General features: G+C 35.0%; 2 protein-coding genes across 7 annotated transcripts in view; both read right to left on the reverse strand.

Moving 5' to 3' along the window:
- Nucleotides 1-437: 437 nt before the first annotated feature.
- LOC105214124 (myb-like protein AA) lies at nucleotides 438-4,771 on the reverse strand. Its single transcript, XM_011187354.3, has 4 exons — nucleotides 4,330-4,771; nucleotides 3,402-3,464; nucleotides 3,174-3,336; nucleotides 438-3,101 (listed from the first exon to the last, which is right to left on the reverse strand). The coding sequence occupies exons 1-4, from the start codon at nucleotides 4,419-4,421 to the stop codon at nucleotides 594-596; spliced, it is 2,826 nt and encodes a 941-aa protein (XP_011185656.2). The 5' UTR covers nucleotides 4,422-4,771; the 3' UTR covers nucleotides 438-593.
- A 3,790-nt stretch (nucleotides 4,772-8,561) lies between these two features.
- The window catches only part of LOC105214123 (serine-rich adhesin for platelets), a 143,761-nt gene continuing 131,669 nt past the window's right edge, over nucleotides 8,562-20,653 (reverse strand). For 5 of the 6 annotated variants that reach the window (XM_011187350.3, XM_054236014.1, XM_054235999.1 and 2 more), the window contains 2 exons: nucleotides 14,939-16,737; nucleotides 8,562-9,478 (listed from right to left, as the gene is read on the reverse strand). In XM_011187350.3, the coding sequence (XP_011185652.2) occupies nucleotides 9,406-9,478; nucleotides 14,939-16,737 (1,872 nt within the window). In that variant the 3' untranslated portion in view covers nucleotides 8,562-9,405. Of the gene's footprint in view, nucleotides 9,479-11,314; nucleotides 11,806-14,938; nucleotides 16,738-20,653 lie in introns of those variants that run through there. The other variant, XM_054236019.1, reaches the window with a different exon arrangement.

Here is a 20,653-nt window from a genome sequence, read left to right on the forward strand (position 1 = left end):
TCGGCAACATGTTGATTGATTAAAATGTCTGTGTAATTTTCTAAAATATGTAATTTTGTTGGTATTGTAAAAAATTGCAACAATGTTGCACAACATTTGATTCAGCAACATGTTGGTTGATTTAATGATATTTTCAGAAAGTATTATTAGATGTAATGAACGGCTCTGCAGCACAATTTTCGAAGTATAAATAAGCGACTGTAAACATTTGCACAACATTTGTTGCAGCAACATGTTGATGAAATCAAATGGAATCTGATTTTGCAAGCTACAGTTATGAGGCTTTGGTTTTAATAAAAATTAATTGGTCAAACAAGAACAAAATTGTCGATAGTGCCAATTATTTCTAATCTTCCAAGCAGAACTTACAATTTCAAGCCAATTTCAAGCCAAATATATATATATTGTTGATTTTATTAAATAATTTCACAAAAAAATTACATATTTTCGTAATTATAGGTGCAATAGTAATACATACGTGGAGAACTCTCATGTGTTTCTCAAAAAACTAATAGAATTATAATAACAACAAGTTTTCAGAAGTGTACTAAGTCTAGTAATTAAATGGGGCATAAAATGGTGTAGGTATATTTTTAACCAACCGATGTCTCTGCACCACTTGAAAAATCAAAGTCGCTCTCACCGCCTGGAGCAGCCGCACCAGCTGCCGGGGCCTTGACGCTAGAACTATCATCCGTTTCGCTGCTGTCCACGAAAATCACGCGCTTCTTCTTCTTCTGGGCATCACTCTGCGCGGCATGTTTCTCTGTCGTCGATAGAATTGAGGTGGGCTTCACAACCTTTGGAGCTGGCGTAACAGCCGTGTTTACTGCCGCTGGTGGCGAGGTCGGTACATCCGTCACTTCAGCGGGCGTTGCTTCGGCGTCTAATGCTGATTGCTCAGTTGTGATTGGAGCTTGGTCTTCATATGTATAACTGATTTCTTGAACTTGATCAGTCGGATATTCCATTTGCTGTTGTTGTTGCTCTTGTGGTTCAGTGTAATTTTGCGAGGAGTAGATCGCTTCTGCATTATTGGCATCACCGGCAGCATATTGTGGATCGACCACATATTGGCCGGTAGTTTCATCGTAGATGTAGCCAGGATAAGCGTTCGGGTCGTAGTTGCCATACTGTGTAGCATCGTAATTTTCATAATCTTGCTGTGAATAGTCTGGTTGTTCTTCATGCTGTTGCTGGTCAGATGTGGAGTCTGTGGGGTTAGTTGGATTGATATTTTGCTCTGTTGGGTACTCGGCGTAGGTATTTGCTGATTCCGCAGTACCGTAAGCGCTTTCTGCAGTGAATGTGTTTGTTTGCTGATAAAGCTCTTGATTGGAGGTGCCATAAGTAACTTGATTTTGTGAATCGATTGTCTCATTTTTGGAGTTATTTGCTTTCAAACCCCCAGTATTGTCACTTTCAATAGTTGGGTTATAATTGGCGTAATCCGCGTCTCCGGAGAGATTTGATGTTTCAATTTCTCCTTTTGTTATGTATTCCTGCTCTTGTGGTTTGCTTTCCTGATTTTTGTTGTCTTCCAAAGGTGTTTCTTGCTGTTCAAGTAGTTCAGTAAAGAAGCCTTGTGCTGCTGTTCGTGTGGTCGTCACCTCAGTTTCGGGCAACTGTGGATTCACTAGCTCACCATAAATTGCATTCTCAATGTTATCAATTTTGGAATTCGAAATAGGCGTCGAAGTTGAAGACACGTTAGAAGTAGGTGCCATTGCTGCATCATCCACAGAGCCCGTGTGCGATTGCCATGATTGATTGTCCAAATTCTCATTCGAGGTTGGTAGCTCTTCGGAGCTTGGCTCATGCTTTGTATTAACAATTTCTGAGAAACGCTTAAAGCCTGTGTAAGTTTGGTTGCTGTCGTTGTCCATATTTTTAGTAGCGTAGTCGTTATTTTCTTCAGCATCAATTGTACCGTAACGCTGCTCGATTTCGGCAATCTTTCGCCTGTGCTCCTCAGCTGTACTCAAATTGGCGATATTCCCTTCTTTCCAATCATCTTTTGAAGTTGACTTTTTATTATATTGTTCAAAGTTGTAAGAAGATCTTACGCTCATCTTTGGTCCTTCGGAGCTTACTGCCGGGTCGGTATGAGACATCATATCGTCCTTAATATCGGCATCCTCCAGCTTAACCTCGGACAAACTGCTCACAACTTCATTGACAGCGGGATTCTGTTCTCTGATTACGGTTGCTGGATTGTCTCCAGCAGCTTTCATCGATGTAGAATTGTCTGACTGGTACCGTGCCAATTTATCGGCAGATTGTCTAGATGTTAGTTGCTTGTGGTTTACAGGTGTAGGAGCTGAAGAATGCGTATATCCTTCAGTTTCAGCATTCTCCTCCATTCTGTTTGTAGAATGCGGTATGGTCGCAGTTTGTTTGTTAGATATTTCACCGGTTGACGACTCTACTATAGAGGGAAATTCTGTAGAAGTCGCAGCTTCTGCGGTTGGTACTGTGTTATCAGTGAGTCCATAGTTTTTCAGAACACTCTGATCTTTCTCCTTCAAGTCAACATTGGAGCCCTGTGGTACTTCGCTCCGGTTTCCGAATACCATCGAAGGACCAGTTGGAGTAGCTGTAGCGTATGGAATTTGCTGACAAATCGGCGGCTGCTGCATCATCGGTCCATAACCAAGTGGATACTGCAAAAATTCAAATGGTGTAGTCGTCGTTGGTAGAGCACCGTGACCACCAACCATTGTCGTAGTCGGCGCTCCGCTGAGCAACAGTCCGGCCGGAGTCGGTGTCGCCATTGCAAAAGTCCACATGCGTGGCGTGAGAGCTGTTGACTGTGCTTCTGTCGTGGCTTCCAAATGACCAGCGACTTGTTGTATTGTAGCGGTTGCTGGCATCGAGCCTGTTGTTCTCTCACTCTTCAAACCACTGAGTGCGTCCATAGATGGCGCTGTAGTTGGCGGTTGTGCGGCCACGGCGGGCAGTAGCACTGGTATCTGTGTGGGCGCTGTCATAGCTGTTATGGGAGTAGCTTCTGCCGTGAATCTTGTTGTTGGCGCAGCATTTGGTATGCAGCGCATCGGTTGAGCTTGCATTAGTTTGGCGAAGTAACGTTCATATTGCAGCTTTATGATAGACATGTAGTGGGAGGTTTATGTTGATACTCTGTCTGGTATATGTGTTTCAACTTTACTCACCTTCATCATTTTAAGTCGCTCGCTACGCGCTGATAACGCTGTCGTTTGCTGATCGATGCGCTCGATCATTTGCATCAGCATTTTATTGCGCTCATTACGGCGCTCCTGTTCGTCCAGAAAGCTTTGGTACTTTTGTCGGATTTTGGTGCGTACAGACTTATCGCTAGCGAACCGGTAGGGATAACAGTTAATTGGATGTGTTTTACCTAGTTGTAGGTGACTACTTACTGTTCACTGCGTCGCTGCAAAATCTGCTGAAGCTCTTTTTGCAATTGTTGGCGGTTATCCTCACTGTATTTTATGTCGTAAAGGTGAGAGGCGCATTGAGAAAAAAATTTAATGTTGTGGATTAATAAGTACTACCGGTTAATTTCAAAGTAGCTTTAAAAGAGTCTTTGTACTGAGTTTTATTTTATTTTTTCAAAAATATTTCAGATTTTCAGATATTTAGAGATATCAAAGAATAATTTTATAAGAAAGATAAGGTTACTGCGGCTGCTAGTTATTTTCCCATTACTGTTCGGATGCTCTACTTAATGTGTGATTATAGCTTTTTTCGACTCGCCAACCCTGGAGAGAGACGAATCGAACAACCTGCTGGTATAATTTAAAAAAAAAATCATGCTGGTATAATCAGCTAGAAGTTGAAGAACAAGCGAATATCTCTCTTTAATGCCATTTAACATATACATATGCTCTTTTATTCCGGAATGACAAATCCAGAGATCGTCTTTTTATCACATTCCTACAAGGTCAAGAGCTTTTGTTGGAATAGCAAAAAAAAACTACCAATTTTGGATTTGAACGTATAATATAATCATGGTGGTTGCACTTAATTATATTTAATTTTTCCAGTAAATAGTCTGAAAAATAAATAACACCCTTCGTACGTTCTTACTTTCTCTTGGAATATTCTGGTAGCAAATAGAATTTTGCGCTATTTCATAATCGATTATTAAAGAGACACTTTTAATCACTGACAAAGATGTATTGATATTATAATTCTCTATAAAATTTTCAGTCAAATCAATTCTTTTTTAACAATAAGAATTCTATGCTATAAAAACTCCATTAACCACTCTAGCTTATATAATACAAAAAAATTTGGAAAATCTTATATTTGCCTCTATAACTGCACTTGTTTGCGAATGCGTACCTTTGTTTAAGCTTTTCCTGCAGCAAATCCACTTGCAACTTGTAATTATCCAACTCTGATTGGGGATACATGTTGCTCCACAACAACTGCATTAAGGTCCTCCGCGTGCTTGAGAGCAGAATATGGCAAAATTGGTGTCTTCGTGTAGACGAAAATCCACTTAACCGTTCAACTGTCACTGTACAACTGAAAATTTGACAATTTGTTGTGACCAACTATTCGAAGTTGACAACATGCGCTGAGCACATTTACCCCCTCCGATTGCGACGATTAAGCCAAACGTTGTCTATTTCTGCGTACCTGCAGGCAATTACTCACAATGCACATACGAGCAGGACATTACTTAACGCTTTTTTCCACGGCTTCCACCACTAAAATGCTCAAGAGAAATGGGTTTATTGTTTGTTTTTGTTTGGGCCGTTGTTAAGGCAACGCGTGTTGAGTGTATCGACATTTGTTGGTTAAAGGCGTTGTGGGATAATTATATATAAGGATAATTATGGCATATACCAGTTTGTATAAGGCGAAATATTTATAAAAAGATACTTGCTGTGTATTTAGAGGTTATGCATATGGAAGTAAAACCAGTACCCCAGAAAGTGATTCGATTTTATTTAAACATTTCATTTATTTTATTTGTTTATATATTAAAATTATCGGAAGTTTGAGAATATGAGTGAAAACTTTATTTATAAACTTGTATTCTCAATGAGAATCCAACTGTAGACATAGTTGTTAGATCGAGGGCTGCGCTCTGAAAGTAAAGTAAAGTAAGTATAAATATCCATCGCTGGAACCTTGCATCTATCATCTAAAAAATCTTAAATTTTCTATAACAGACTTCCAAAATATTTTGTTTACTGGGTTGTCCCTATGTCTCTCCGTGTTGAAGACGAACAACTTGGTGCATTATTGATGTCATTAGCATAATTTATTGATTTTCTTAGCTAAATGTGCGAGCCTATACATATTTATAAAAATAGTAATATACACGTTTTTGTGTCCTTGTAATCTCCTTTCTATTTCACTCGTTTTCAAGGAATTTTCTATACATATTATACTTTAGTTATAAAATGTATAATACTCTTTAAATTAAATTTGCTTTTTATATTTAAGGCTAGTTAGTCTTTTTCTCTTTGTGAAAGTATTTTTACTACTTCTTCTGCGCTTTCGTTTCTTTTTTTCTACTACTTCGAAGTATTCCTGTATATTCACTTACCGATATACAATGTACTCGTATATGTCCATATATACAATAGAAAAACAAGCAATAATTAACTGACTAGGTCAGTGCGGCATTCGTGCAATTTGCATTTGCCAGCGTGTCAGCTACATATGTAGCCGTGAGTGCTCTTAATGCGGTAAATGCAAACTTTTAGGGGTTAATGGCAGGTGTCAAACAAGATAGTCAACACTCACTGGCATGCATTTGAAACGAAGTACGAGTGAAGTGGTTGTTTAACAATCGGTTACGTTGTTGCCAAAAATATTCGAGAAATTAATTCATATTTAATATCAAAATGAGACTCTGAAGTGAACTTATTAAAACCTAGCAAGTGTCGATCATTGGCTTCTGGACTGGGATCCCAACAAAGTTAGTTCACAAACTGAACCCACGATTTCACAAATCTATCTATCTGACAGAACATCACAATTCGACCTACTGCTTTTATCTAAAACTCACCTAGAATCGGTATTATTTCTATAAACGTTCTCTTTCTCTTAATTTTTACTACCAAAATCTTGTATTGTAGCATCATATGGAACATTTCAGTATAGTTTAGCTTAAATGAATATAACACTTACGGATGGTAGTACTTCAATATGCCGATTAATAAATAAAACACTTTTTGCTAAAGAAATATTTTATTTATACCTTTACATTATGAGAAAACTCAAGTCGTCCGGCCACTGTAATACACAATCTCATTCAGTTAGTGAATTTGCAGGTGACAGCAATGCTTTGACATAATTATTAATTTCTTCGTATATAAAGATTGTACGACACTCAAATATACGAAGCATTAAAAGTATTTAGAGCTACTCTGGTCCAGTTGGTGGTACTAATTTTGCTGGCATTGCTTACCGCTACAACTACGCAACTGTCCAGTACCAGATGTGGTTCGCACATAAATTGCAGAACTCTCAATCTCACACCAATTACGTGTACCAAATATTGAGTATCGAGCGCTGAACTCACCTGAGATGTTTTTGTAGGCCAATCAATTCGGACATGATGCCTGCCATTTGCTTACACTGCTGCCTACAAAAACAAAAAACAGCGAAAAACAAACTAGTGGTGAAGCGTTCTTTAACGCCCAGCAAACATTGATGAGGTGCAAGTGAAATATTTTGCCAATTCGTTACAATTCACCTCATTGCACTTGTAAGTAAATAAACGCATTTCGCATTCAGCCCATCCATTGCGGTGGAAAATCATTAAAAAAGGTGGAAAAGCTGGTGAAAAAAATTATAGCGAAAATCCAAAAGTGAATGAAAAGAAATTTGTGATTATTTGTTTTTATTGCTTTTATTTTTGTATTTTTCGTATTTTTTTTGTTTTTTTTGTGTTTGTATGTATATGTATATTTTCGAAATCATTTGCATATATTCGTTGCAGTGATTGTTTCATCAGTCTTAATTTAGTTGTAATTAAACAATCAATTCAATCATACATATCGCGGCTACTTATCTTATACAGGAAATGATATTTGTATGTATTTATATTTATGCTTGTATGCCTAGAAATGTTTATATGCATTTACATATGTTGCAGTTGGTTAATTGTGGGATGATTGTGAAGGATTTGCTTTTAATTGTGTAATTTTGTCTAATCCTACTTAAAACAATGGCTACACAGAAATTTTTGTTGTTTGTGTTAGAATTTTGATTATTTTTTCTTTGCTTAATTACAATAAATATTATTTTCTACTAAATTATGTGTGTATTTTTGTATGTGTGCATTAAATGTACGTGCGAAGAAGAAATTTCATTTTTATTAGCAGTAAATGTTGCGTACCTTAATTACGCATGAAATCAGTTCGTTTTTCGGATTATTAAAATCTTAACATCAAAATATCAGATTTCCTTTATTCGCTTAGTGACAGCTAGATTCATATTTGAAATATAATCTTTTCAGTCTACATTTTGCTAGCAACATATTTTTACTCAAATGTATTTTAAGTGAATATTTTTTTTTTGAAACGCAAAGGACATTAACATATTTCGACACACGAATTAATTTTATGCAACATGTTGCTAGCAACATTTTTTTACTCAAATGTATTTTAAGTGAATAAATTTTTTCGAAACACAAATGACGTTAACATGCTTCGATGTATGAATTCATTTTATGCAACATGTTGCTAGCAACATTTTTTTACTCAAACGTATTTTAAGTTAATACATTTTTCTCGAAACAGAAATGGCGTTAACACGTTTCGACACACGAATTAATTTTATGCAACATGTTGCTAGCAACATTTTTTACTCAAATGTATTTTAAGTGAATACATTTTTTTCGAAACAGAAATGACGTTAACATGTTTCGACATACGAATTAATTTTATGCAACATGTTGCTAGCAACATTTTTTTACTCAAATGTATTTTAAGTGAATAAATTTTTTCGAAACACAAATGACGTTAACATGTTTCGACACACGAATTAATTTTATGCAACATGCTGCTAGCAACATTTTTTACTCAAATGTATTTTAAGTGAATAATTTTTTTTTCGAAACACAAATGACGTAAACATGCTTCGATATATGAATTCATTTTATGCAACATGTTGCTAGCAACATTTTTTTACTCAAATATATTTTAAGTAAATAATTTTTTTCTCTAAACAGAAATGACGTGAACATGTTTCAACACAGGAATTAATTTTATGCAACATGTTGCTAGCAACATTTTTTTACTCAAATGTATTTTAAGTTAATAATTTTTTTTTTTCGAAACAGAAATGACGTTAACATGTTTCGACACACGAATTAATTTTATGCAACATGTTGCTAGCAACATTTTTTTACTCAAATGTATTTTAAGTTAATACATTTTTTTTCGAAATAAATTATTTTTTGACGTCAACATTTAGGCAACATGTTGCTAGCAACATTTCTATCTGAAGTTGGTGTAGCAAAATTCAAACCTAAATGTGGTGTTGTATGGTAACTGTATTCTAAACTCATTCCTCAAATTTACAAAAAAATTATTTCTTCTTCGTCACAAGGATTTTATAATTAATTTACTCTAATTATTAGAAATATTAGAATTAGTAACTATTTAGAGCTTACATAACTGTTGCTAAATATACGTGTATATGAGTGTGTGAAATATTTACAAAATGCTTTAAAACTATCGAACCAAGGCTAAGTAGCAAACTAAAGTAATGGTACATTTACTTTTTGTTTTTGCTTATGCAGGAACCATCATAGTTTATAACATAAATATATTATATATATATAATATAATATTTATAATTATTTTGTATGCTATTTTATTATAGTTTAAATCTAACTTCTATTTATTAATATATTTTATATAGTAGAATTTACTAGTTAGCTTCTTTGTATGAACCTTATGGTAAGTAGAACGTGTGTATGTAAATTTTGGTGCTAAAATTTAAACGCTCATTTCTTAAATTCACCGTTAGCATCGCTTGCATTTTCGTGCTTTTCGAAATTACTTAAAAAAGTTTATAACGAAAATTTAACAGAAAATGTGCGAGCTTTTATTGTGAAGATGTGAGATTTCGATTATTTTCTTTTTTAATTTCTCCAAATTCTAATATTGGCGAATGCCGAGCTGACTAATTTACTTTAATTTCATAAAATGTGTTTAAATCAATGAGTACAGCATCCTACTTGGACAAAGTGACATGGCAAATGGGTAGCGGGTAATCGGTACAATATTACAATAGCACTACAATTACAACTACAATTACAACTACAATGGAAACAATTGCGCTACTTATGGACGTGTTTGTATGTTATGTGTAAATTTAGAATTTCATTGCTTTATGTTTACAACTTTAGCTTTTCAAATTGTTATTTATAATTTAGCCAAATATTCGTTACGTCTGCCGCCGTAGCGCCCAGTGTGTCAGCCAGTACAACGCAAGTAATTTCCATAGACCAATTGGTAGGCTAAAAGTGGGCGAAAGAAGAGAGAAGAATTGAGCAACGTGTTTCGGGTGGGTGGTATGAGGCAATTACTTATTGGAAGCAACAACAAATAAAACAAAATTTTGTATAATGTAAATTATAATAGTTTCTAATTAAAATAACGAAATAATAAATAATACAAATAAAACAAATCAAATGTTCAAAATATATGTGTCATACACTGTGAGAAATACAACATGCATTTAAAGCAATCACAAAAGCATAAAAATAAATAAATATGGATAAAAGCATGCCAAGCAAATACAAATTAAAGCATTACAACTAAAAATTAATTAAATGCAATTAGCCAAACAACTTACCATTTGAATTTATAGGTCATTATATATTAAGCACCATAAGCAAAAAAGCAAAAAACATACACATCAAGGCGATTAACATACAGTTAATGTTACAAAAAAAAAAAATCGCACACAATACAAAATGAACAATTTTTTTTAAAATATATTTAATACGGAAACACAAAATGTAATGATTTTAGAAGCATAGCAAAAGACATGTGACATCGTAATACTTTATTCCGTTAATAATTAGAAACAGTAAACAAGGAAATTCGCGAAAATAGAGAAATATTTTCAGATAAATAAAAAGTTTTTGAAACTTTTTTGGAATTATCTCTATTTTCTCATTGTATGTTGTTGAAAATGTTGTTAGAGAAATGACGCAGAAAGTTTCTGCTTATAGGAAGGTGGCTATAATTTAAACACGACTTTATGTTACTCACAACGCTTTTTCTAGCAACATGTTGTACGCAACATGGGTATAGTAAAAATTGTTGTTCAACACAAACGTGGAGTATGGTTTGTGGCAAAAAATCTTTATCAACATGTTGCAAAGTGATAGCAAGTGGTAAAAAGTGTTCCTATGTTAGATAATATATCAACATTAACTAAAAGTAAATTTTCAAATCGCTTAGATGAAAAATGTTGCTGGCAAACATATTAGATTCTCAAATGTTGCGCAACATTTTTTTCATGAAATTTAAAATTAATATTATGATAATGCCAACCAATGGTGTCACAAGGTAAATTTCAAGAAATGTTAAACTAGTTTGCGTTAGCAACATGGATAAAATTTATAAAAGTGCATAAGAGTTAAATTTAACGTAAGTTTATAAATTAATTTAAAAAAAAAATGAAATGAAATGTTGCTAGCAACATGTTGCGCAACATTTTTTTACATATAATTTAAAATTACTATTGATAATTAATGTCAACAAATGGTGTCACAAGGTAAATTTCAAGAAATGTGAAATATGGATAGAATTTATAAAAATGCATAAGCGTTAAATTTAATGTAAATTAACGAAATAATTTCAAAAAGACGAAATGTTGCTAGCAACATGTTGCGCAATTTAAAAAAAATATGAGCAAAAATATATAGATAAATATTTACAAATAAAAATTTCGCCCATGTCCTTTGCCATACCCAATTAACGCACATAATCACTGTTAAAAGCTTAGTAACGTAAAAATTGTAACAAACACTTGCTATTTGCACCGCCGCCTTCTCCATAGTCCCGCTGTTATACACACAAACGTTATGCGTGTTAATGTATTGGTAAGTGGCACTGTGTGTGTGTGTTATAAAGTTATGCCTAACGTCGCTATTAATTATTCATGGACTGCTTTGCTGCTGTTCTATGCGTTACTTGATTGTGCTCTCTGATTTGTTTTTGTTGCAATACGTATTTTTTTGTAATTCTTTTGTTCATTTTTATAGCCAATAATAATTTTTTTTTAACAAATTTATTTTGAAGATTTTCAACTTTTTCACAACAATTTTACGTGCAAACTACATTTAAAATAAAATAAAATACAAATGTTTAACTGTAAATAATAAGACATGCAAACTCCTTACATTTCACAGCTGAATGAAATAAATCTTTAACGAAATTGCTTTATTTGTATGTATTCCATTTATTTTTGTTTAATTTTTTTTTGTTATTTTGTTTTCAGTTTGATTCTCATTATCATTATCAGCATCAACATCATCGTCATTATCATTCTTATTTGTATGGATTAAGTATTATTACTGTTTTTTTTTTATTATTAAGTAGTGTTTATTCTCACTTAAAATTAAAAAGAGCATAACTTAAAAATAATGCTTTTTACAATTTTTCATTCAAGAAAGTTTTCTCATTTCTCATGTGTTACATACATGTGTTGTCGCTCTTCTATTCATATGGCCGTCAGCTGTTGCTTGTATACGCTTTACATCCTCAGCTCTGACCACACAATGACCACTGATTGTTAACATGTAATTTCGTATGAACATTACAAATTTATAAACTAAACAATTGAAATTAAATAAAGTTAAAAAAAATAATAATTTAATTAGAATTAAATGCTTAAATATACAGTTTTCGTTACAAATTACAAGTAGAGTAGTCATTAACAGCTAGTTATAACGTATATGTGTCAGTGTATGTGTATATAGGTATATATGTGTACGTGTGTGTGTGTTTATGTGTGAATTGTTATTCGCTTATAATAATTAATAATAAAAATGAAAATAAAACACTATTTGCATTTCAGTTAGTCGCACAGCAAAACAGAACTTAAAAACAAAAATTAAATAACTAAAATTAGAAAATATTTTTCAATAAATATTCAAGTAGCAATAAATTAATCATAGCTGAGTTAAGTTGCTTATCATTTCGTACGCAGTACTCATTACAGACTGAGTTATGCTCGAATTGAGCTTCTACGCTGCTTTTTCCTTTAAATAAGTTTTTTTTTTCAGTTTTTGTTTTCATAAAAAATGTTCTTCATTTTCTTAATACTAGTTTCTTTGAAGGCGCATATTTGAGCATTTTAGTTTTGTTTTTTAGTTACTGCATTCATTTCGCATTTCGATTTGTTTTCGTATTTCGTTAGTTAATTTTTTGTTGTATTTTTTAGTTTTTTTTTTTAATTTTTATTTGCTTTTCATTGCTTCTTTTTAACTATTTAAATTACTTACTGAGAGGCAGCGAGGTTTCTTATGCATTTGCTTATTGATATTTCATATTATACTATTACAGTTATAATTTTATCTTTCGATTTTATTTTTAAGCATCTCATTCTTATTTGTTCATTAAACTATGTGTTATGAGTATGAATATGTGTTTTGTTTTTGTATGTGTGCTTGTAGTTGTGCGGTTTATTTACAGTGCGCTTTTGGGGTTATGTTGGTGTATGTATTTCAACATTTTCATCAAATTGAAACTTTTCGATTATATGGATGTGCGGAGTGACGCTTTACCCCGGTTTTGTGTTTATTCTCCAATTTCTTACTTTTTTAAACAAATAAAAATCATATTTTTTGTCCCGAAAACTATTTTGTAGCTTTGCATCAGATTACATTTTGTTGTAATATCCTGAAAATTTTAAATCCAAATTCTTCATGGGCATTATAAAAATCGGTGGGGTTAAATACTTTTTTTTAATAGTAAGCAATTCTATTCAATTTGAATTAAACGAATTGATTTTTATAGTATTTATTAGTTTTTTGATGTCTCATTGAAATGGCCAAAAGTTTTCGTGAAAGCTCATAAAGCTTCGCATTAACTTAATACACTTTCATAGAACAAAAGCTTTTTTCAAAGCTCACAAAGCATAAACTAATTTCGAAATCGTGGGTATAAGTGGTTTACTAAAGTAAATTTATTGCTTACACTTATAAAACAGTTTAGTTACATTGAGATTTCACTGAACACAATTTGTTAAGAAAAGGAGCCCGATTCCTATATAGATAAAATGTTTCCTATAAATCGATGAACTGCATAATATATATGTATGTATAGTTCTGAATACTTTATCTTAAAAATAAAATGCTTAATTTATCATTTTCTTTTAGATTTAAACATTTCCTTAAGAAAAGCTGCTTTTCACAGACATCAAACGATTTGTCGCTAAGGTTTTTGGAAGTCATAGTATACATGATCCCCAAAATCAATGAAGGGATAATAAAATGTGAAATAAGTTCAATGCGGTGACTCTTCAAAAGCTGTGTGTTGAAAGCTTTTCACCCTCCGAACGAAAAATTAAGAAATTCGTTTAAAATAAAATCACTACTTAAAATTACTAAGATAACGAAAAGAAGTGCTGTAAAATCTATAATTTTTAAAAAGCACGTTTTGAGCAAAGCTTAAAGCTCTCTAAATAAATTTTTTTGGAATTTTAAAATAAACATATTTTTGCCTATTTGATCAATTCTAACATTTTTTGTGGTAAAATAGCAAAATTTTCGCGAAAGCTTTTAGTTTTCAAAGCTTTTGGTAAACGCAACAACTCCACACATCCATATACTTTTCGTATGCCTCAAAAATATATATGAAATGGTGAATAGTTCGTATGTGCGTGTATTTGTGTTGTTGTATGCGTGATGATTGCAGGTGGGTTGAATGCATTTGTGGTGGCTCGCTTCAGCTTTCGGTGCTGCTGTGCTTGTGTTTGCGTGTGCGCATGCGCTTTGAATTGCAGATGCATTTGCGTGTATGTGTGTGTGTGGATATGCACTTCTTCGTGTTCATTAAATATATATAAATATTTTTACAAATTCACTTGTCGGTTTTTCTTCATTACTTTCTTGTTTTATAAAAAATATGTTTTCGCTGTGTTTAATGTTTCAATTTACAATATGTTTGTGTACATGTGTGTTTGTATGCTATAAATAAATGCCTTAAGTAAGAAGTAGCGGTTATTTTTGTACAATTCATTATATACGCCACATAAGACTCTTCTTTCGTCCATTTTTACAATTTACATACGCGTTTGCGCTTTCTTCTTTTGTTTTTAGAATGCAAGCAAGATTTCTTTTCAAATAAAAATCGAACTAAAATTCCAATTTTTCAAGAGCAATCTTTTGCATTTTTGAAAACACCAACTACTTGTAAATGGTTTAATAAATTAATAAATAATTTGGAAAAAATAAAAAAACACATTGCCAAAGTTAATGCCAAATCGTCTAAACATATCCAATGTAGCTAATAACCAAAAATTAGAAAAATATTCAAATAAATTTTGAAATAACAACTTTCCAATATTGAGTTAGACCAAATTAGCAAAAACAGAAACCAAACAAAATTTTGAAAATATTCTTTGTTATACATTCTCTCACGCGCTAAACACTATTTTTGTTTAATCAATAAAATCAACCATCAAAAATGTTTAAAACTTAATACCAAAAATATTTTTAATAAAAAAAGGATTATGGTTAAAGAAACGAATTTTGAATGAAACAAGTTTGAAGAGCATTAAAAAGGAAGCGATGGATTACAAAGGATGTGTGTTTGTGTGGGTGTTTTGCAGTTGTATGGATGGGGTTGTTGAGGTGTTTGGATATATGAACGGTTGTGGGGGTGTGTGGGAATTGTGGTAGTGTGGATTAGCATACAATTTAGATTTGAATGTAGTGTTTAAGATAAATTTTGAAACTCACAAATCGAATTGATCGTAGTATAGAAAATCGTCTGCATCCCCGAGTATATGCGCACGCGCCATCGCCGCTTTGCCACCGCTCGTTGCGAGTGAGGCGGTTGCAGCTGCCGATGAAGCAGGCGGCGCCGCCGCCACGCTCTCCTCACTTTCATCGTACATTTCGTCACCATCGTCGTCGGCGTCCTCTTCATCCGACGCGCCAGTAAGTGTGCCGACAACGTCTTCACTGTGCTCCTCCTCCTCACTGGCTTCCGCCTCTGTGGATTCTTCGTGCGAACTGCTATTTTCAGCCGCCACAGCCGTCGCCGCCGCCGCGCTCGCTTGCCGCGCATCGTCCTCCATCGAGTTGGTGTAGCGCACATTGCGTTGTTCGCGCTCGCGTTCGCCGCGCACACTTGTCACCTCAGCGCGCGGGTCTAAGCTCTGCTCCACTTCCGCGCTACTCAATTCAGTGGTGGTGGGTGGCATTGATAGCGCCGCCGCAACTGTTGTGCTGTCAGCATTCTGGCGCGTTGTAGTCGTAGATGCCGCAGTCGTAACCGTACTGCTGCTGGTCGCCTGCGTAGTGCTGGTGGTAGTGGTGCTTGTAGTTTTCGCTGGCGTCTGCTTCTTCGATTTCTTTTGCGCTTGCGCGCCACCGTTTCGTCCTTTCTTGCGGTTTGCGCCGCCATTTCGATTATCCGCGCCGTCACCAACGCCACCTGCTTGCCGCGCATTCGCATTCAACTTCTTGCCGCGTCGGTTATTTGCGCCCGCGTCATCGTCGCCAACGCCATTGCGGTTGTTACCATTCTGATTTTGGTTCTGGCGATTTTTCTTACCGCCGGCACCGCCGCCATTCTTCTTTTTCTTGCATGCCGCTGGTAATGGCATAAAGGGTACTTTTTCGCCCTTCGCTTTCAGCTGCCTTCTCTGCTGCCGCTGCAGCGTCAATTGCTCGCGACATTTCTTATTATTGGCAATATTGCCGCGCTTGCGCAGCGCTAATGGGCTTCTTTGGCAATTATGCTCCTCCTCGTTTTCGTGCGGTCGGCACTTTCGCCGCTTCTTCTTCTTCTTGCCATCACCACCATTGTGATTCTGATGGCTGAGCGCGTTCTGACTACTATTACCGCTAGTATGGCCACCATTACTCGTCGTCGAGCTATTGCTAATACTACTACTCAAGCTATTGGACGCATTTCCGCCCCGCTGGCCACCACGACCATTGTGATTGCTATGGCTATTTGTGACTGTGCTGCTTTGTGACTCGCCTCTCTCATTGGCAGCAGGAACGTTGTTCATTGATTGGCCGCTAATACTACTACTACCGCTAGGACTATCACTATCACTACCTACTACAGGACTACTGCTGCTTCCGCTGCCGCTGCTGCTTCTGCTGCTGCTGCTACTCTTTTTGCTACTACTATTACTATTACTATTGCTACCACTATTGTTATTACTAGAATTTGGATTGCACTTGGGGAGCGCTTTGAAGTGTTTGCTATCGATCAGGTCGACCAATGGTTTGCCCGTATCACAGAGTTGGCGTATGCCGTGCTTAATGCGATTCTCGCCGAAATTCTTCGCTATCAGCTGTTCGACGCGTACCTCATCCACCGTTTCGGTGATGGCGTTCGTGTAAGTGGCTAGTTTGCCAAGCGAGCGGGTCGGCGGTATTTGCAGTTTACGCGGCTCGCCGTGCCGATTCAGCGCCAAGTAGTAGACGCGTCGCGCATTCGAATTGAATGTGGATGAATAGGTGTTGTAGTTGTGCTGCTCCATGTTCTCGTTGAATACACAATCGTCGGTGAATTCTTTCTGCAAATAAAAAAGAAAAATTGGGAAAAATTAGTTGCATGAATATTTTAGCTTTTAATAGAGTAATTTTTTTATTCTTATTACAGGAAATATAATCTTGATAATTAATTTGTTTTAAAAACTACAAATTAATTCCTGTATTCTTTCATTTCGTTCTCATTTCACTTTCAAAATTTTTTAATTGAAAACCTTTCCGCTGAACTTTCGAAGCACCCGAAACGAGAATAGCCGCCGGCTGTGCCACATCTGTCATCAAGTAATGCGACATGGTGGCGTCAGTAGTACCGAAAATTAAAAGTGTTTCACTAAAATAGAAATTAGGAAAAAATTGCAACATTGTTGCCACAACGCTAAAGTCAAGTTAAGACGGTTGACGCAATTTTATTTCTCTTTTGTGTTTTTCAACAGTTCTATTCTTAATATAATTGATTATTCGAGATTACTCTTCTGATGTAATGTAATATAATGGCATTGTCTGCAGAACAATCATTTTCATAATGTGCTCAGTTCAGCATTTCTTAATATGTCTATAACGCGCTCAATTGAATTGTTTGTTTATTCCCACAACAATTTTAGGCTTTAGCTTTAGGTGAAAGCTCAAAAGCTCTGGTGCCTTTATTTCGCCGCGCCAACAAGACTTTGCGGTTTTCTATTTACCACTCTTTAAGCAATCTTATCATTTGATATTTGTTGCTTTCATAGTATTTTTACATCTATTCAAAAGTGAAAGCTTTGCTATACACTATATTCAAAGGCTTTACGGATGTGTTTTTGTTTGAAATTAAGAGCTTATATTTCTTTATAGACGATATTGTTGCTATAGCTATTTAGGCAGAAAAGCTTTCGTTTAAGCTTTCATCGGTGTGTTTTAAAGCCCCAAAGTGTCGAAATGTTGCGACTAATTGCTTAATTTTTTCTTTAAAACTTCTCTGTCTCACCTCGCCAACATCGAAGGCTTTTCAAGTGTTAGGCGTTCTTACTTCTAGCACAATTTCCAATTTGCTGTTGACATTTACAACTCAAAAAGGTGTTGAAAATTTAAAGCTATTGAAATTGTTCCCGATTGCCCAACAACAAATCGCTGATTGCTGCGTAAATAATTATTTAAAGCGTTAGATATTTGCTGGTGGTGTTTGTGTACGTGCTCACGTGGGGTAGGCCAATCCAGATCCACCAGATTTGGGTCGGTGAGTGTGAAGGGAATGCGCTATAATTAAGGCGAATTGTCGAATTCTTCGCAGCCATCTATCCATCATTAGTATTATGCCTAAGTGTGCCAGTCGAATATAAATATTTATGTTGGTCAAACGGTAAACGATAAGTGCAAATAACAAATAGCTTCCAAAGCGCTACACTATTTGACTCTTTATCGAAAAAATGAAGAATTGTATTTCGTAACACGCACTCTGTGCGCCTCCGTCGGCTAATTGTGGACGCCGCTGCTAAGCAATCCCTGCTTCATGGCATCGTATGGACTGTTATATTATTTCTTTCTTCACACTTTTCAATGTTTTCATTGTATGCTTTCTGCTTTCTAGCGGTTTTGCAAAGTTTTAGCACTTTGCGGTGTTTACTTTGCCCACCAACAACACTCCAGCTGTCTGGCAGTGAGTCAGACCGCCAAGCGTGCGTCTTAATGAGCTCACTAATGTCTCTTCCAGTGTTGCGTTAAATGCATTGGCGCTTCCTTTCATCCTTCTCGGGCGTCTCTTTCGCTTTTAACTGCAACATATTTGCTTAGTAAAGCTTCTAGATAGTTTTTTTTTATGGTGGGATTTGCATATATTTTGGTTCATATTTGTGATGTCTGTTCTTTTTATTTACTTTTGTTGTCGTTTTTGTTATTTATGATAGTGTTAATGATGAGTGCGCACAGTCGACTGACGTTCGGCGATTTCGCATATCGGTGTCGCTTTATGATCATCTACTAATCACATAGCAACGTTACAAAGGGTGTTTCGAAAGTATGTTTGTATTCTTCTATAGTTTTATGCATGCGATATAGCTTTCATGAGTGCGAAAGCTCTGAAAGTTCTACAGAAGCTTTCAAAGTATTCAAATAAATAAGGGCACCTGTGCACTCACCGTGTCAGTTGTCATCTAACAACAATAGTATAAACTGACAAAGCTTTTTCATCACCGAAATGTGTATGCGTTCGATTCGGCAGATAGCAGTGGAAGCATACAAGTACTTTTTGTTATTTTAGGGCACTTTGGATCCATTCTATTGTTTCGCGTCAATATAATAGCAGACGATTAGATAATGACTTAAATTTTTCACAGTTTCTCTGTTCTCTTTTTGCCACCGTTGTCGCAGCTGTCCACTGGGTAGAGTTTACTCTAACTGCACGCAAGTCATTTGTCGTTAAGCGAAAGTGTGTCAAATAATCGAAGACTTCTCACCGTTGCCGCCGCCGCCTGCTGTAGCTGCATATCTAATATTACGTGTCGATGTCTCACTATTGACATGACACCACTGCATTCTCAAATAAACACTGAAGAGCCACTGTGCGAGAGTGGTGCACTAAAAATATATGATTTAATTTATTTTTTTTCTTTCTCTCACTTTTTGTCTCATTTGACTAAATGTTTGTCTGTGCACACATGAGAGTTTGTCTCGTTAAGTGCATGCTTTTTATAGGAAGCAGAAGACTGAAATTGTATTTGGCCCACTGCCCAGACGGCACTCACTACGGCACATATACAGACATGCTTCACAATTTTGGTGCCTTTAGTGCCACATTAATTGCGGTATTTTTATGGTCATGCCGTTGCATGAATATTTTTTTTTGTTTTGCATATAAATATGTATTTAGGCGCTACTCAACTCACATGCTACACCTTAGAAATTTATTGAAAGTGATATTCATTGGTTCCGTTCATAAATTGTGGCGTCTTGTGACTTTTCGTAAGCACTGTACGATGGCGAAAAGTGGCTCATTTTATATATAGGTGCATTATGCGATTTGTATAATCTAATTTTTGCCCAAAGCGGGCACATGATCGGGTCCACCGCATTTGGGACACATTTTAATGTTAGTCATAAATATTTTTCAGACAGCGGACATGCATTTTCAGCGGGAACATCTTACATAAAAAATATGATAATTGAAGAAAATGTGCTTCATGCTACAAAAGTTGGAAAATATGTTTGTCGCTAGCGTCTGAGAAAAATTGTATAATGAAAATATAAGATATTCTTCTTATAGATTAAAACTATTACAAAATGTTTCAAAAATATTTTGAATTTCGCCTACAAATTATTTGTATATAATTAGTTTAATTTATCAGTGTCAATAAATAACAGAATCACATTCTATCCGTATTTGTGCTCTTAATGTTAAGTTATATTTTATAACTCTCCTAAATGTAGGCAACACATTTAGCAGTGCTAGAACACTGAAAACTTTGTTTAAGTCTCAGCAGTTTTTATAAAAATCATAATATTATCCCTTGGTTTTAAGTTTTTAAATGTTTTATATATAAAAAAAGCTGCATTAATACTGTTTATGGCGATCTTCAATACAGTCCAGGTGTCTATCGCCTAAATGTAGGCAAGAACTTTAGTAATGTTTCAAACTAGTAATATTTAAAATTCTATTCTTTGCTACATAATAATAAAATAAATTTCAAAGTTGGATTCGTATACTTTTGCACACCTTAAAAATTTGTATATGATCTATATAAAAGAAGATCGTTTCGAAAGACAATTACTCTAAACACTTTAATTAATTCAAGAGTATCAATCACAAGCGTTTTATATAATACATTCTCAATAAAGTGCTCTGAGTAGCTCATCAACAGGAAGACCTTCCTTTTAAAGGAGAATTCTTAACCCATACACACGCAACTTTGCCTTTTATCCAGCACACCATTAGAAGCACAACAGGAGCGGCTTCAAACAAACCGTGTTATG

Source organism: Zeugodacus cucurbitae, chromosome 2 (assembly GCF_028554725.1).
Source record: "Zeugodacus cucurbitae isolate PBARC_wt_2022May chromosome 2, idZeuCucr1.2, whole genome shotgun sequence".
Taxonomy (NCBI): domain Eukaryota; kingdom Metazoa; phylum Arthropoda; class Insecta; order Diptera; family Tephritidae; genus Zeugodacus; species Zeugodacus cucurbitae.

What these genes read in the sequence shown, in the direction of transcription:
- LOC105214124 (XM_011187354.3), bottom strand. Translation starts at nt 4,421, where the DNA reads ATGCAGTTGTTGTGGAGCAACATGTATCCCCAATCAGAGTTGGATAAT. An exon ending in CAGGAAAAGCTTAAACAAAG is followed by an intron (nt 3,465 to 4,329) that starts GTACGCATTCGC and finishes CATAAAATACAG; the next exon opens with TGAGGATAACCGCCAACAAT. An exon ending in AGCGACTTAAAATGATGAAG is followed by an intron (nt 3,102 to 3,173) that starts GTGAGTAAAGTT and finishes TCTATCATAAAG; the next exon opens with CTGCAATATGAACGTTACTT.